The sequence below is a fragment of the Lepidothrix coronata genome, unplaced genomic scaffold, assembly GCF_001604755.1.
Source record: "Lepidothrix coronata isolate B3197 unplaced genomic scaffold, Lepidothrix_coronata-1.0 Scaffold125, whole genome shotgun sequence".
Lineage (NCBI taxonomy): Eukaryota > Metazoa > Chordata > Aves > Passeriformes > Pipridae > Lepidothrix > Lepidothrix coronata.
Genome location: NW_016690305.1, coordinates 1,201,771 through 1,217,822, shown reverse-complemented (window position 1 = coordinate 1,217,822; position 16,052 = coordinate 1,201,771). Strand labels below are relative to the sequence as shown.

General features: G+C 41.4%; 1 protein-coding gene across 3 annotated transcripts in view; it reads right to left on the bottom strand.

The window, feature by feature from the left end:
* Positions 1-1,610: 1,610 nt before the first annotated feature.
* Positions 1,611-16,052, bottom strand: part of IWS1 (IWS1, SUPT6H interacting protein) — a 15,739-nt gene continuing 1,297 nt past the window's right edge. For 2 of the 3 annotated variants that reach the window (XM_017826219.1, XM_017826218.1), the window contains exons 2-14: positions 14,600-14,654; positions 10,169-10,841; positions 9,420-9,624; positions 9,115-9,172; positions 8,721-8,821; positions 7,955-8,105; positions 6,813-6,895; positions 6,396-6,525; positions 5,600-5,717; positions 4,800-4,911; positions 4,554-4,610; positions 4,263-4,374; positions 1,611-2,017 (exon numbers count right to left, since the gene is read on the bottom strand). In XM_017826219.1, coding sequence (XP_017681708.1) covers positions 1,886-2,017; positions 4,263-4,374; positions 4,554-4,610; positions 4,800-4,911; positions 5,600-5,717; positions 6,396-6,525; positions 6,813-6,895; positions 7,955-8,105; positions 8,721-8,821; positions 9,115-9,172; positions 9,420-9,624; positions 10,169-10,793 — 1,884 coding nt within the window. In that variant the 5' untranslated portion in view covers positions 10,794-10,841; positions 14,600-14,654 and the 3' untranslated portion in view covers positions 1,611-1,885. The remainder of the gene's footprint in view (positions 2,018-4,262; positions 4,375-4,553; positions 4,611-4,799; positions 4,912-5,599; positions 5,718-6,395; positions 6,526-6,812; positions 6,896-7,954; positions 8,106-8,720; positions 8,822-9,114; positions 9,173-9,419; positions 9,625-10,168; positions 10,842-14,599; positions 14,655-16,052) is intronic. The other variant, XM_017826217.1, reaches the window with a different exon arrangement.

The following is a 16,052-nucleotide window of genomic DNA, read 5'->3' as shown; positions in this document are numbered from 1 at the left end:
TCACAGACAGGCACACTCAGTTCTCTACCAATTCAGTGCTTAGCAAAGCAAGTGCAGTTTGGGTAGTGGTGTCTGGCTCCAGTTGTGAGACAGACAGTGCTGAACGCAGCAGGGAGGGAGCTCTGAAGTTCCGGAACCAAGGACGTCAGTTTACTAAACTACAAATGTTTTCTGATACAAAAAAGTCTATGTGGAACTGGGCATAAACGGAGCAGGAATCCACCCAGCTCCAGGAAGATTAAAGGATTGTGCAGTAAAATTCTCAACAGGTGATCCATGTCAAGTTTTGATTTTGTGACCTCTCCTACAACTGACTGACGTTTTAATTACACCCCCCAGCACACTCCATTGTTACCATTCCACAAGAAACAGAACCATTCTGTTTGCCTCAGAGAACACATGGTGTTGAGCTATTATGATGAATTTTGATAGGAAGAATTTGAATTAGGCCTTGCACAAGACCACCAAGCCCAGTACCTCAATGAAACATCTCCTAGGATTTAAAAGTAGCCCGTAGCCCCGTGACTAGAAGACTAGACTGAAGCACCAGAACTACAAAAAAAAAAAAATGGGGGAAGAAAAAAGAATCTATTGGACTTTTAGGGCCAAACAGACCCTGGCTATGAACAGCTCTGCACAGTTTCCTTGTTCTTCACAGTTGCACCTGCCACTATGGCAGTAAGGAAGGCCCTGGCTTTCAATAAAATTGGAAAAAAAACCCACAAATCCCTGAAGGTCTCAGCATGCTAAAAACACACCCCTGAGGCAGTTACTGCAGCATACACATACCTGGGGAGAGTAGGTGAAGTTGTCTTAGGAGCAGAATCCCTCTCGTGCCCCAGCCAGCACAGGCATCCTCCTCCTGAAGTTGTCCCAGCACACAGCTCTGTTACTGTTACTCCCTCCAATCTCAAAGGGCCACATTTCACATGTGACTCTCCACACTCTTGCATTCACCCCTTACCAGTGCCAGCAGTAGCTCACCCAAACACCATAATCCCCACCTCAAAGAAGTCCCAGAATTACAGAACACACATCACAGCAAACAGGCTTCGCTCCTCTGGAAGGAAGGCAACTTTCTTACTGAAGAAATTCCAACTGCCAGTTATCCGTGCAAGGAGGAGAGTCCTCTTCTTGTAGGCAAGCTCAGCAGAGACAACCATTTGTGGAGGTAAAGGCAAAGAAGCAACATGACCAGATGTTGCTCTGCTGTTGTTCTGTAGCTGCAGGGACAAAGAAATAGCAGCATGATCCCCCTTAACACAGAGACAGGAACCTTCTCCTTCCCACTGGTAAAACAAACCTTTTGCAAAGTCACTACTGAGCTACAGAAACATTTTAGCTGGAAACTGCTGGAATTTTTAGTGGTTGGTCTGCTGGGCTTTCCTGAACTTTACATCAGTCTTCATGAAAAATAAAATCCTTTGTGTGGAAAATGGTCAGTATTTCTAATCAAAAGCAATACATGTAATCTCTAAAGACATAATAACTGATTAATAAATCACTGAATAAAGAGGAACTGGACAACTCTGAAAATTAACCATTCACAGCTTTTCCACATCCAAGGTGGTCTGTGCACACCTTCCCCTGAGTAATCAACAAGCAGCCCAAAAAAAACAGAAGATGTTTTATTGTCTGAAGTGTTGCAATACAACAAATACATGATCTGTACAAAGGACATGATAGGGCCAGTTAAATACTATCAGGAGAAAGAAGTCTTCATATTCACAGTCCTCAGACAACATCTTCTACCAGAACCTGAACCAACAATTCAAAGATTCACTTAAAAAAACCCCAAACAAGTTGTAAAAAAAATTTAAAGGTCTCCAAAGAGTCTGTGGGTGCACTGTCTTACAGCAGAGCTCATGGGGTATTCTGTGAAGGGTCACAATGGCATCTTATTACCCTCAATGCTGATTTTCACTGCATGGGCCGATCTGCTTTTTTTCCTGATATCTGTGAATTTCCGCATCTGTTTGTCCAGTCGACTCACCCCTTTCTTAGAGGTCCCCTGGAACTTAAAAAATAAAACTAATAATTACCACTGAAAAAAAAGCAGACGTCCCAGAGGCCCCAGGCAAGCGGCGCATGCGAGGTCACACCGGGGCCTGGCTGGTGTGTCTGTCCTTCCCCAGAGCGGGGAAAGGCTTCCCCCAGGATCTGCACGGCCCGTGTGGAGGCAGAGCCACTCAGTCATCACCCTGTTTGCTGGGTACAGTTTGCAAGTTTTCTCTCTACTGGCTGGAGGTGTGTCAGAGCCACAGTGCACCAGTGCCACCCAAAAGGGCTTCCTGGGGGAGTTCAGACACGGATACACTGTGACTGAGGCTGACACAGCATTTCCAAACTGCCATTTATTTTAAAGGTCATGGATTAGTCCTTATAAAGCAAGAGATTACTGGGAGAAGTGTGTAGGGAGAAGCCAGAGAAATGCTAAGCTGACCATACAAGCTCTTAGAAGTTATTGCATCTCATCTCTGTATTTGAACTGCAAGTGAAAAGCAGACAGTGCAGCAGTTATCCTGCCCAGATTAAGTATAGTGATGCTGTAACAAAACATCACTGAAGACAAACAGCAAGGACCTTCCAAGCCATAGCCCATACTTCCTAGAAGGCAATTTCCCCTAACTAGACAACAGAAATAATAAACAATGAAAACGCCACACCTTTAAGTTTAGGAGAAACAGAGATATCCAAAACATGCTACACAGTATCTGACAAAACACATCCATTAGAAACTGAGGAAGGTGCCCCTGACACACTGATTTTAAATAAACTTTATTCATAAAACTGTTCACTACTCATTGAAATTATAGCTGAAGTTTCACAGTGATTTTTAAGAAAATATTTTTTTTAAACAAATAAATATGAAGCTTAAACTCAACAGTTATCTATCACTTGTGCTCATCTCTTCCTGTCACTGTAAGCTTGTAGCAGCCCTGCTCAAAGCACTGAAATGCAGACCAGGAATTGTCAAAACAATTCCCACACTGATGCATCTTCTCCCACCCCACACTCACAATGGGGTGTTTCTTCTCCCCCGGTCTCATTCTCTGCCTCCCATCAACCACTCCTAAAGTCTCTTCACACTATCACATCACTCTGCTTCCTTGAAAGAGGTGTGAAAAACACCTCCCTGTGCCCCCCTCAAAGATCAGCCACAGATGTTGGTGTGCAGTGACACGAGGTTCTGGACCAAGGGCTAAGAATTCCCATGTGTCGGTTCAGGTAAACCTGGAAAACCCAGTTGTGTCAGAACAGCACTTAAAACCACAGGTGGTGCAAAGCTGGTACTGAGCACAGGTATTTTCACTGGACACCTGTCATCTGGGTACCCTGACGCTGTGCAGGCAGGTGCCATGGCAGGTGTTATGTGCTACAGCCTGTTTTCTCCTGTACAAGTTGCCTTGTAGGTCACAGTACAGACACGAGAGAATACAAGGAGAGTTTTCCAGGTTTAGGTTAGGGTGTACACACTGCTGTCCTGCATGTGCAAACTGCCAACAGCTGAAGCACATGCACTGTTCACACCTCCCTCGAGGGATACCTCTCCAACTTGGGAAGGCAGTGGCATGGCTACAGGGGCATCCTGTTGCCTTCAATGCTGAACTTGATGGCCCGATGCACTTTGCTGAGTCGTTTCTGTTCAGCAAACCGTCTCTTGTGCTTTTCCAAGCGACTAATACCTCTCTTAATAGTCCCGGGCTAGAAACAACATCTCAATTAATGCACAGAAGGAGAGAGAACAGCAGCAAGCACAGCAATTGTTACTTCTTCCATTTACACATTCTCTACCACGTACACCCCTTTTAACTGAAACTGTACAAGGCAGATGGATGAACCACAGAAAGAAACACAAAGGCCTCCACCGAAGCTATTCAAGTTTACCAAAACCTCGAAGGTTTCCCAAACTGGAATATTATCAGAACACAATAATGTTCTGGGGAGAGGTATAAAAATATCAGTGCAGTGACAGAGGTATTGAACTGCAGGTTTAGGTCAGAATGCTCTAAAGCAAGAGGCCTGTGATCAGATTCTTAGCCAAGAGAGAAACTCTGCAACAGTTATCTCAAAAATCTCTTGTCAGAGAAGCAATGAAACCTGAGTGAAAGCATTTGATGAGCTTAGAACAGCCCACTCGACAGAGAACTTACTGTCTACTCCCATTAGAAGAGCCCCTTAAAAGAACTACCCTACTGTGCATGGCAATAGTGACAGATCCCCAGGCTTAGGACAGTCACCAGGAGAATGCCAGCACTTACCCTGGAGGACTCCATCTCCACGTTCCACTTTGGCCTGACCACATAGTCCTTGTTGGAGGGCATGGGCACCCTCGCACGGGCACAGAACCCGGGATCCCCGGGCCTGAGGGCCCTGCAGGAAAAAAGGATGTGACTGTTACGGACATATCCAGAAAGAAGTACAGCAGTGCAGTGTGTTCTCCTCTGAAACACACTGCATACCACTGCCTCTAAAACCCCCACACAATTTCCATATTGGTAGTACCACCAAAATACTTAAATCAATTTTTTTTGAAAAAAACCCCAACCTACTTTTCCTCTCCAGTTAACACTTTCTCCAGGTCTCTGCGGGGAGTCTGCCCACCAGAGCTGCAAGAAAAACAAGTGTTTTTAAGCATCTATACACAGAGAAAGGCAGAAATTTTAAAAAAACAAAGTGTGGTAAAAGGAAAGAGAGGTCACAACTTATTATCCTTCTGTTTCCTTAATATTTACACAACATTTTTCTTGATGGAGTCTTAGAAAGAAGGATTTTGTGTTTCTGCCTGCTACTCCTACCTGCTCAATTTCCTTCGATGAGGCATCTGTTCCAAATCTCTCTGTTCCCTCTCTTCTCTGGTCATGCCTTTGTAGTTTGAGGTAAGGCCAAAGATGGGTCGAGACCATTCATCTATTAAAAAAATAACTGGTTAACACAATGGTCAGGCCTCTGAAGTTTCTCTCAAACCATTCCGGTGATCCAAGTACAGCTTTTAAAGTTTACGGCAAGTATTTGTGCTTCCTTTCAACCAAACAAATGATTTGAGCCCTTAATACTTCATGGAAATCCAGCCTTGGGGACAGTAAGACATCCCTGAAGTCTTGCTGTTGCCTGTTCTTTTGGAATCCCTCTGAGCTCTCAGAATACTCAGTGTCAGGAGCTCCTGCACACCAAGATGCTGTTTTAGAAATACGCAGAAGAGTTCCTAAAGAACGTAAGTCCATCCTCAGTCTGCAGCCACTCCAGTGGTAAACTCTCAGTCAGCCAAGTCCTCTCTGAAGTCCATGGAATAAACAGCCCTCTGGCAGCACCCTCCTGCCTTTGCAGCACATACATGAGGGTCTGGACAACAAACCAAGAGAGGACCAGGGCATAAATGCCATCTGACTTAGGACAAGAATGAACTTGTGCATGCACCTTGTCCTGTTTATTTCCTGTAACAGTGTCTGTTAAGAGCTCTACAAAGTGATGGAACAGATCAATGAGGTTCCTACACGGCAGAATTAATTCCACTACAGACAACAGCAAAAAGTGTGCACTAGAGATTGATGCAGAGATTCCAATCTCAGCAACACAAAGTGAAGACAGGTCTACATACTGATCAGCTTCCCTGCCATGTCCTTGTTTGGTCTCGACTCTTTGGGGTGTTTGTAGAGATACATCACAGCCCGTCCAATCCCACTGTGCTTCAGGGTCTCTTGGCTCACACTGGGCAGCTGCAGGGTAGGAAAAGTCAGAAAATAGCAAGAAATTATGCCTGAACATTACTGGCATCACTGAACTTCACAAAAAGACCAAAACTCACCTTCACAATAAGCTCAAAAAATTAATCTTTTTCATTGTCCCACTAGAAATTGTTTAAAGTGTCAAACACCAAAAACTAGAAATCTGCCTTAACATTCTTGGGTTCATACACAAAATGAAGTAGGTTTCCAGAACTTTTTTACTCCAAATGCTCTTTAGCTTACACTACCCCAAAACTGAGTTAATCCCTTCAAAGCATTCACTCTACAAAAATAACAAGTTAGGAGGCAAAAGCACTCAGGCAATCAGCTTAGCTACAGACACTGACAGCCTACACTGAATGTGACGGGCCTTCCTGGGCACTGCACACTTTAACAGGCTGGAAAAGGAAGGGACCACGAGAGAAAAAACTTCAGGGAAACACAGCAAATGACTGTTCACTAAACTTTGCATATAAACCTGAAACAGCCAGGCAGGGCTAAACCATCTAAATTCTTTTATGCAAACATATCTGTTCTGCAGTTTGCTTCCCTGTGTGTTTCACTGCACAGCCCACTGGCAGTTCATTTATCACCAAACATTTCCCTAAAGCACGTGACTATAAAACCACGGAGAAGCCACGAATCAAATGTTAAAAGTCAGTTCCAAACCTCTTGCAGGATCTTCAGAAGCTCCTCCCGTATCTTTAGTGCTGGCAGACTTCGGTCTGGAAGAGGAGAAAGCCACTCTTTGATGGCAGACATAACACCACTATCGATGAAAGTTTCTTTGAGGTCCTGCCTAGAAAGTTTAAAGAGAATCCCCAGAGTCATGTAATATAACAAAATCTTAAGATGTGGATGTGTTCCTTAAGCACAATAGTGCATTTGAGTTTGTTTCACGTTAAATTAACAGGCAAAAATCACATGTAAGTTTAGGTTTTTGAGGTCACCTAGCTCCAACATTTACTTGGAAGAAAAAAAACTGCTTTACTGCATGTTCTGTAGAGCTGCAGTGTCACTCCGTGAAATCTAACAGATTCTGAATATTCCCCAAGGTTATAATTAACTGGAAAAATAACAACTCACTTTTTGAGATGCATAACTACAGTTGGTAGCAAAGTTAATTTCTTTAGTGCTGGTTTCTTTTGTGTATTCAGCTGTCGATCCTCCTGTAGGGAGTTGAAGAATCAGCACAAGTTAATCACACTTTAGTCAACATTTTCCTTAAAAGCATCACATTAGGAGTGTCCCCCTAAATTTACATTTTTTTCCCCACTTCATGACTGTGGTAATTCCTTTCTGCTCATCTTAATCCACTGAAGGTTCTTTCTGCACAATGGTTTTTTTTATTGCAAGGGAGGAGATTCTTCTAATGCGTCTCTTCCCCTCTTCGTGCTCCAGTATTTCAAACTTTACTGCCTCATTTGAAACATCTGGCTGCCATCTCGTCCAAAGAAAGACTTTCTTGCCAAGACCAAGGAAGTCCCAGTTATCTCCCAGAATGCTTTCTCACTCTCCCTGTCCCCCTGAACTCACTATCCTTCTGATCTTGTTCTCAGGAAAATGTTTTTGTTATTGCTATTTTTGAACTTCCTCTTTCTCAAGTTCTTATATCCCCTCAAATTGATTTTAATGTTTCACCGTGCTGTTTGTTCATTTGATTGCTTCTCAACAAAATAACAGAAGACACCTGACAGAAGGCAAGACCCCAATAAACCTTGCACAGTAACATATTAAACATTTCTCCTCAAAAAAGGCAGGCTGCCAAGGCAGAACTTCCCGTGATTCTGTTGCTCTGTCATTTACCACAGCACTGTCACTCAGTTTAGAAAAGGGTCCTTCTCAGGAAAAAATAACCGAAGTACAACATATGCCAGTAATCATATAATGAAATTAATGCACAGTCCCTTTCCCAGTGTTTGATACACTTGTATATAGTTTACAGAGCACATATATATCCCTTTTTATAGAACAGCTGATCTCAGCTGAGCAAATTAACTGATTTTAATTTTTAAAATTAGTATTCTCTCGAAATTTCAACAGAATAAATGTTTTAATTCAGAATAGTAAAATAACATTTAAACAGTTACACAGATACTGAAAGCTTTCCGATGTGTACAGATCACTCCTCCGAAATACAAGCCAGATTTTTGTATCTTACCGATCACAAGATTTTCCCTTAGAATGGAGCTGAATTTTGAGGTGCCTTTGGAGCCTGGAAAACTCACCTCAGCAGCTTCATTCATCTTGACAATCATGGCACTGACCACGTCATCTGCGTCACTGATGAACGTCCCACCATCGCGGTTCCGCCGGCGCTTGCCGCTCATACTCTTCTTCCGTTGGAGCATCATGTCAAAATCTGACATGAAGTCCATGCTGAAATACGAGAGAGTTGGACAATTTTGCATTTCCATCGTGTACAAACACTATGCCTCAAGGTCCCTGTGAGATAATTAGTTATCCTCAGTGTGCAAAATGGAAAATTAGCAAAGGGCTCCAATGGCTCCAAGATGCCCTTGGACCTTGCTGCAACGGCCAACATGTGCACACATATAATATTCAGGGTTCAAAATGTCCTCAAGCTGGCACTGCAGCTGACAAACATTTAGCTTTCCTATACCTGCCATACACTGCTCTGATGCTACTGGAGCAGCCAGAAAGGAAACCGAAAACATGCTGATGGCAAGTCTTGCACCAGCAGAGAAAACACACCTATGACCCCAACGCTGAACTGCTAACGCTTGTTTGATTTCACTGAGGTTTTGATGTGAGCTATGAAATCTTGTCTCTGAAGCAGCAGGACAAGTAATCTGCTCTGGACTGCCACTGACCAAACTGCACAAGCTGGGACAGGACCTTGTCCTAGTTCATGAGAACACTGCAGAAATACAGTCCCAGACCTTTCTAAGCTAAGAATTCCAGCCAGTCTTTGGAGGAGCCCTTTCACCAAAATCTTGCATTAACAAATGAGTATGTAACACACTGACTTACTGCTTCCCTCTTTTGATGTTATCATCAGAGTCTGATTCATCTGCTGTCTCCTTCATGTCTCCATCACCCTTCTCTTCCTCCAAATCCTCCTGGTTAAAACCCTGATGGGTAAAGACAGTGTAAATCAGTGTATGGATTAAGATTGAGCATCTACTCAGGCACCTGACACTGACAAGTCTGCAGAGGATCTAGAAAGAAGAGCAAAGTCTTTCTGATTCCACCTGTGACTGTCATGCCAACATCTCTCCCAACAGAAGAGGTGTAAATATTATTTAACCCCAAGACTACCCCAGTGAGTCCGGCAGATACAAAGCTGATCTTGTACAGCATAAGCATTCCCCCCTTCAAGATCAGATCTAGTAAGTGAACGGGAGACATCCACAATAACACTTACTGTAAATTCCTCCTCTTCCTCATCACCAGATTCTCCAAATATATCTGCAATCAGGTTCCTGTGAAGGAAACAGCAACATTTAGCTATTTGGATGGCAACAGTGAGATGTGCCTTTTCTGCAAAATCTCCAGTGATGGTGTGGAGATCCCCCTTTAGTTCTGCCTCCTACTACTGACCTTCCTCTTCACACCACCAACGAAGGTGGACAGTCATTCATTCCCTGGTTGAGATTCATCCATTCTCCATTCAACATCACTCTCACTACCTGCCACCCTGAAAGAATTCATAATCCCAGAAGCACTTACTCTTGTTCATTTCCAGATTCACTGTCACTGCCAAACAGATCCTTCTCTTCTTTCTTCTTCCCAGCATTTTCTTTTCTTTCTTCTTCTTCTTCTTCTTCCTCCTCACTATCCGATACAATGTTTTTCTTCCTTTTTTCAGACTTCTCTGAAGCAGCATCACTATCTGATTCTTCCACATCAGAAAGGATTCGTACCTTTTTTGCAGCTGCCAGCAGAGAGAAGCATTACTACATGTCCCAGTAACAGAGGATACAACTGGTACTCTCAAAAATCTATTCCCTGACTAGTCTTCCTACACAAAATCATTGCCATTTCTTAAAAGCATATAAATTCTAAACTCTGTTTAATTAAATCAGAAACTGGATTTATCTATCTATCCATAAAAGACCTATCCACATCTATCCATAAAAAATTGTAATTTCAAATCTGAATCTCACCGTCAGTACACGAAAATAAGGTAAAACCCACAGGAAAAAAAAGACTAGAGAGAGAACAACAAAGTAGAGAAATAACAAACTATCATGACAACCAATGCCAGCATAAAGCAAGACCACTACTGTCTTCTCTTCTGTTACACCTACTTATTATTCAAAAGTATTAGATAGATATTCACACAGCAAAGCAGTTAGACTAACAGCCTCTACAAAATTTTGCTCTAAAACCAAACCTGATTTATGGTTTCTCACTTAGATGCTTTATTCACATGGATACAATGAATTTACTTTCACATCACTTCACAGTATCCTTACGTGTTTTCTCACTCTCATCCTCGCTGTCAGAAAGTATGGCTGTTTTCCTCTTCACCGTCTTCTCCTCCTCTTTCTCATCTTCATCACTGTCCGATATTTTACGTCTCTTAGGAGCTTCATCTTCACTGTCAGAGCCCTGAAATCCTTCCCGTACATGTTCATTATCCGAATGATGAGAGTCATTCTGCACCTCCTCCTTCCTGTCCTCCCCCTCGCTCTCCTCAGACTCTATCTGTTTGTGCCTGGCCACATCCTCGCTCTCCGAGTCGCTGGCCGGTCGTTTGCGGAGCTCCTCGCTCTCCGAGTCGCTGCCCGGCTGCTTCTGGAGCTCCTCGCTCTCCGAGTCGCTGCCCGGCTGCTTGTGTGATTCCTCGTTTTCAAAATCACTACTGGGATCCCTGGGAGGGTCTCCATTATCAGAGTCACTCGCTCGATGATTTAAGGCCTCCTCGTTTTCAGAGTCACTTAAAGGCCGGTTTGGATGGTCCTCAGTATCAGAATCACTGTCTTTCCCTCCGTGAGCTGCTTCATTGTCTGAATCACTCACATTGTGATTTGGAGGCTCCTCATTATCTGAATCACTGTCCTTTTGCCTTGGGACATCTTCATTTTCAGAGTCTGTCATATGAGGCTCTCCCACTTGCCCATCATCTTCTCCATCGCTGTGTTCATTCTGAAACAGAAAGATAATCTCAGGCAACTAAGCAAAAAAAACCTTAACAAGTAAAGAAAAAGATGTTCTGAGTTTTTGCTTGTCCTTCCTCCAAGATACTGCAAACTGAAATACTTTCTACACAGAAATAATTAGACAATTTGCGTCAAATACTATCAAATACTTCAGCTCAAGAAAAACATTAAGAGATCAATGGAAGTTTGTCTGTCCTGCGGCTCAATCATGTTTTGGAAATGGTACCAGAATTTAAAAACCACTTAAATAAACATGTTCAAGAGGGGTGCAGTTCCTCAAGGGTAAAGGCTTAGTACCTTTATTTTAAAAGGTCAGGCCTTCAAAATGGTTTAGTTCAGATCCTCAGTAACAAAGCAAGAAACAGTACCTTGCATTTGTCATTTTATTTTCCTTAAGATCTCAAGCAGATATTTTCTGTATGAAATACATTTTACTGAAGCTGCACATGCATTATGCTTCAAGTGAAGCTCAAGAGAGTTAGTGCCTCTTCCTTCTTTGCCCAGGAAACCTATTTAAGAACAAGCCATGACCAAAAGCCTACCAAAAAACAGGTAAAAATTTTTAGTCAGACCTTTCAGAGTATTATTGTTAGCAAGTTTTGTGTTTCAATGTGTAAGAATGTAAGAACAGATTTGACACTTGTCTCCCTTAAACTGACAGCTCCCATGCTTATCCACACACTGGAGATAAACCACGCACACAGACACCCATCTGAGAACTTGAGAACTGAAACACAATCCTTTGTCCTTTCTACTCAGCAAAAACTACTGAGCCACATGCTCCATTTTTGGAAGAACCTTTCACAAGCCACCTTGTCAAGTCTAACTACTGACAACATTGTCTTTTATCTTTCCTACAACACCTAATTTCTGCTTGGGAAAAAATCTCCCTTGCATTTACCTGAGAATAAGAATGAGGCTCTTGGACACCCAATCCATTAACCCAGCACACCTCTCACATCCACTGCCACCATAATCCTATTTTCAGCTGAAAACAACAATATTGTACCAGGAACTTCTCTTCTGCACACCCAACTCAACTCCTCAGGGCTGATTTTGTCCCAGCTATGAACTCCTTCCACTTGGAGAAAACTGAGTTTTTATTGTCCTGGTTAAGACCCGTTATGTCCTGTTGTTTCCAAATCCTTTTTATCTGTAATTTAATTTCCTTGGAAACAGACTTTCTGTCTACTTTTATTTTCTATAGTCATTCAACTCTCACATTCTTAGCCATACAAAATAATGCAGGTATAGCTATGCTAAAACAAACAACACTATTAATCTTTAAAATGCATGATTCAGGAGGAATTTTAAATAAAACTAATTTTAATTGCTTTTAGGAACTACTCCCTCCAGTACTATTCTAGGTGGCAAACAGCACTGCTTTTTAAGACTTTGGACCCTATGCATTTATTCCCTTGGCTAACACTTGATAAAGATCTTCTGAATTACTGCAAAATGACTAACAGAAAGTTACTGCACAATGAAAAAACTCTGGGACTACGCAATTTTAAAACAGGCACTTCAAATACAACTTTGCTATTTCCACATTACTTAACACTAACTACAAACAGCTGCTGGGACAATCTGAGTTGTTTCTCTTGCTGCTTGGTCCTGTTTCTACAGCGATGCATCTTTTGAATCCTGCTGGTATTATGCAGTACTTCTTCCTCCTCACAGAAAGGAAACATGGTTCTGTTAAAACCTGAATTTGGAATTTTAAATAAGTAAACAGGAAGACTAAGAAGTTACAGAACTGAGGATGACCATACACACTCAACTCTCAGCTTGTTACAGAATTTTATTTACTGCTTTTATTCCCTTACCAAAAAATCACTTTGATTGCCCTCTCCTGTATCTCCCACATAAACCAATCACAGGTACATGATTTTCCCTGACTATTAAAGAAAATTGCAGCTGGGAACAGAACAGGAAACTCAAGATTTCACAGCAGTTACAGAGAAGGTTACAGATCAGGTCACTAAGAAGTACTGAAATGTAGAGATCTACACTGAAATTGATGTCTATAGTAACAAAAATTCTTTAATCCTTGTTTTCCTACCATTTAATTTTTGTGGGTTTGCCTGCCTTCTCTCAATGTCAGGTGGTGAATATTACTGATAATTATGTCAGCAGTAATAAGACATTTTGCTAAACAAACCCAAGGAAATTAATTGAAATACCCCTGTTAAAGGTATTAGGCTCATCACCTTCCTGACTGCCAGTTTAGAGATTCTTTGTGAAAAACTGAACGAAACCAAAAGCAACCAGTATCAGTAAACATTTCTGATATTTCTAAGGTCAGAAGTGTGGCTGCAGGTTATATAACCACCTGTTCAGAATAAATTACTAAATCACAAAGACTTGGTAAGAAGACATTATAATTATAGAGCATTATTACAGAAGCACTTGACAAGACAGTGAACTTCTAATCTTGTTACTGCAAACTGACAATCACTCCTGAGAAGGAAGATGTTTGGGGAGGGAGAGCAGCCCCACAGCTGACCAGCTCACACTGGTTACACAGAAGCCCTCCAGCAGCTCCATGTGCTGCACTAGAAGGCACAGCTGAGGTCCCGGGGGTGTCCCTCCACTCCCTGGGCACACGGGCACCACCCGCTCCAGCCCTGCTGTGGGGAGCTCGGGCGGGGCTGCCCCGAGCAGCACCGCCGCTGTCAGTGAGCTCAGCACAGGTGACACAATGACACACTGCCTCAGACCCAGCACCAACACAGCTCAGCACCTTCTGCAGCAGAGCTGAGCCCCAGCACAGCCAGGCCCTGCCCACAGCCCGCAGTGCAAAGGGCTTCTGCACACAGTTCATGACTCAGAATGTTTTGGAATGTAACTGATATCAGAAGTGCATGCATCTTCACAGTAAAACGACTAAATGCTACTGGGTATGTCTGATAGGCTTCCCCTCCCCTTTTTTAATTTACTAAGTCGTCTCTAAAAAAGTGTTTTCAAAGAAATCAAGTAGGTAATTTTGGAGTTTTCTAGTTTTCCTTTTCCAAATAATTAAAAGATTAGACATCCACAAAACCAAGTAGGTCTCAGGTAACCACTACTGCATTTTTCTCTAATTCCTTTACTTTCTTTTCTTCCTCCTCTTTATCTATAAACATTTTAATTGAGATGTCCTTAGTTTTGTTTTTTTTTTAACTGAAAGAATTCTGTAACATGAGGCTTTAGTACAGTATAAAATAAGGAATACATCAAAAATCAAATTTACAGTGTTATCCTTCTAAATAAAAAATTTCAGTTAGCAGGTAGTTTGTTGGAGAAATATGCAGCCACTTTTAAGAGGTACTTCTTTGATAATTTGGTAAGTTCAACAAAATTGACCCATCCACTACAATCTCATGAATGACAAGTGTTAAACTAAGACCTACATAACCATCATAGGCAGATCAGCAAGTTCCTCCTTTTTCAGATATTTCAGAAGTGTCAGATATTTGTGTGTCTTTGTTAACAGTCACAGTGAAACCAGAACTCAAACCCTGAAACAGCAGTGACTTGGTGAAAGTGTAAGAGCTAAGTCATTACAGATTTCTATATAAGCCTGACTTGTACAAACACTGTAAACATGATTTCAGATTCATTACTGTACTAAAACTATGTGTTATCTAATTCTAATTGCCTAAAGCAGAATCAGTAAGGACATCAAGAAGAACATTTATAGATAAAGTAGGATTGGGGGAAGGAAAGCCAGAAAAGAATTGTGGAAAAGAAAAACCCACATACCTGAGACCTACATAAGTAATTCCTCAGGATTCCCCTTTTCTTTAAAGTTAAGAACCTGAAAGAAAAGTTTGAAATTTTAAAACTTCAGTTCTTTACATCTGAGTTCTAAATTAGAGACGAAATAGTAATTAAAGAAACTTAACTGATTAGCTGTCTCAAAGGTTTTATTACCTTTGAGTGTCATTCTTCCCACATTACTCCTTAACATGATGGGAATAAGAGGATGAGAGAATATTTAGGGTAAATAATATGATAGATGACTGAAAGCTACTCCTTTCAGAGAGAGCTGCTCTACATTATTGCCTTTGGAGTGCAAAATGAACTCCATCCATGGAGGGAAAGCTAAGAATTAAGACTTCATAACAAAACAAAATATTCCAATGGTTGATTTGAAGTGAAGCAAATAAAGCATTAAGGATTGAAGGTTCACATTTCTATTGGACAGAAACCTGGTTTAACTTGGATTTTTCTTTTTTTTTTAAGATGGACTTTCTAAAGTATTTCTGAGGAATATTCAACAGCCAGCAGAGAACAGAGCCCTTAAAATAAGTCAGCACATGAAGAGAATCAGTTAACTACAACAGGTACTTTTGAGTTACTTAAATCTGAAAGAAACACACTGCAAATTTAAACAACAGTCAACTATCTCTTCTTTTGGAGAGATTGCAAGTTACTTGGCCACAGTAAATAAAATTTAAATCCCAGATGAGCATAGAAAAGCAAGAACCAACGATCAAGCTTTTGTGCACAGCAGAAAAAGTTTAATATTATTGTAGCAGCACCATGACTCTCCATGCAGTCATTATTTTTCATTAAAACAGAAGTACTAAAGCCCTCTGACAGACAGTTACTGCTCCCATTCTCCCACAGTGGGCGATGCTGCCTTGCACCAAATCTATTCTTCCATTGTAAATATCAGCACCTTCTAAGAAGAACTAAACTCCAAATGTGGTTTACACTCAAGTTCAAATACATGGAAAGAACTTTCATTTTATACGAATACAAAATCTTCATCTACTTTCTAACTCAGAGGGAAGTACGAATTCAATAAAGGCCAGGAGGAAAAGAAAAGGATTGCAAGTTACACCACAGTGGAATCAAGCCTTCTGACACATCAGCCTATGTCACATTTTAAGCAGCTTTTAAAATGTATAACACTGAAAACCTAGTCAGAGTAAATCCTTATCTTTACATAAAATGCAACAAAATATGCAGAACACGATGAACTTTGATTACAGGCTTTGTGAGTATCAAAAAGCTCTCCCTAACTTTGTTGGCGGACGACATGAGTTCACAGTCCTTCTTACTAAGACTTCATGTAGCTCTATTGTGAGTCGCAAAAAATTCTTTAAAATTAATCTTAACTACCAAACTGTCTTAGAAATCTAAAGGTAACTTTCACTTTTATCAGAATCTCTTCTCAACCAAAACAGCCAATCCACAAATGAAGTGA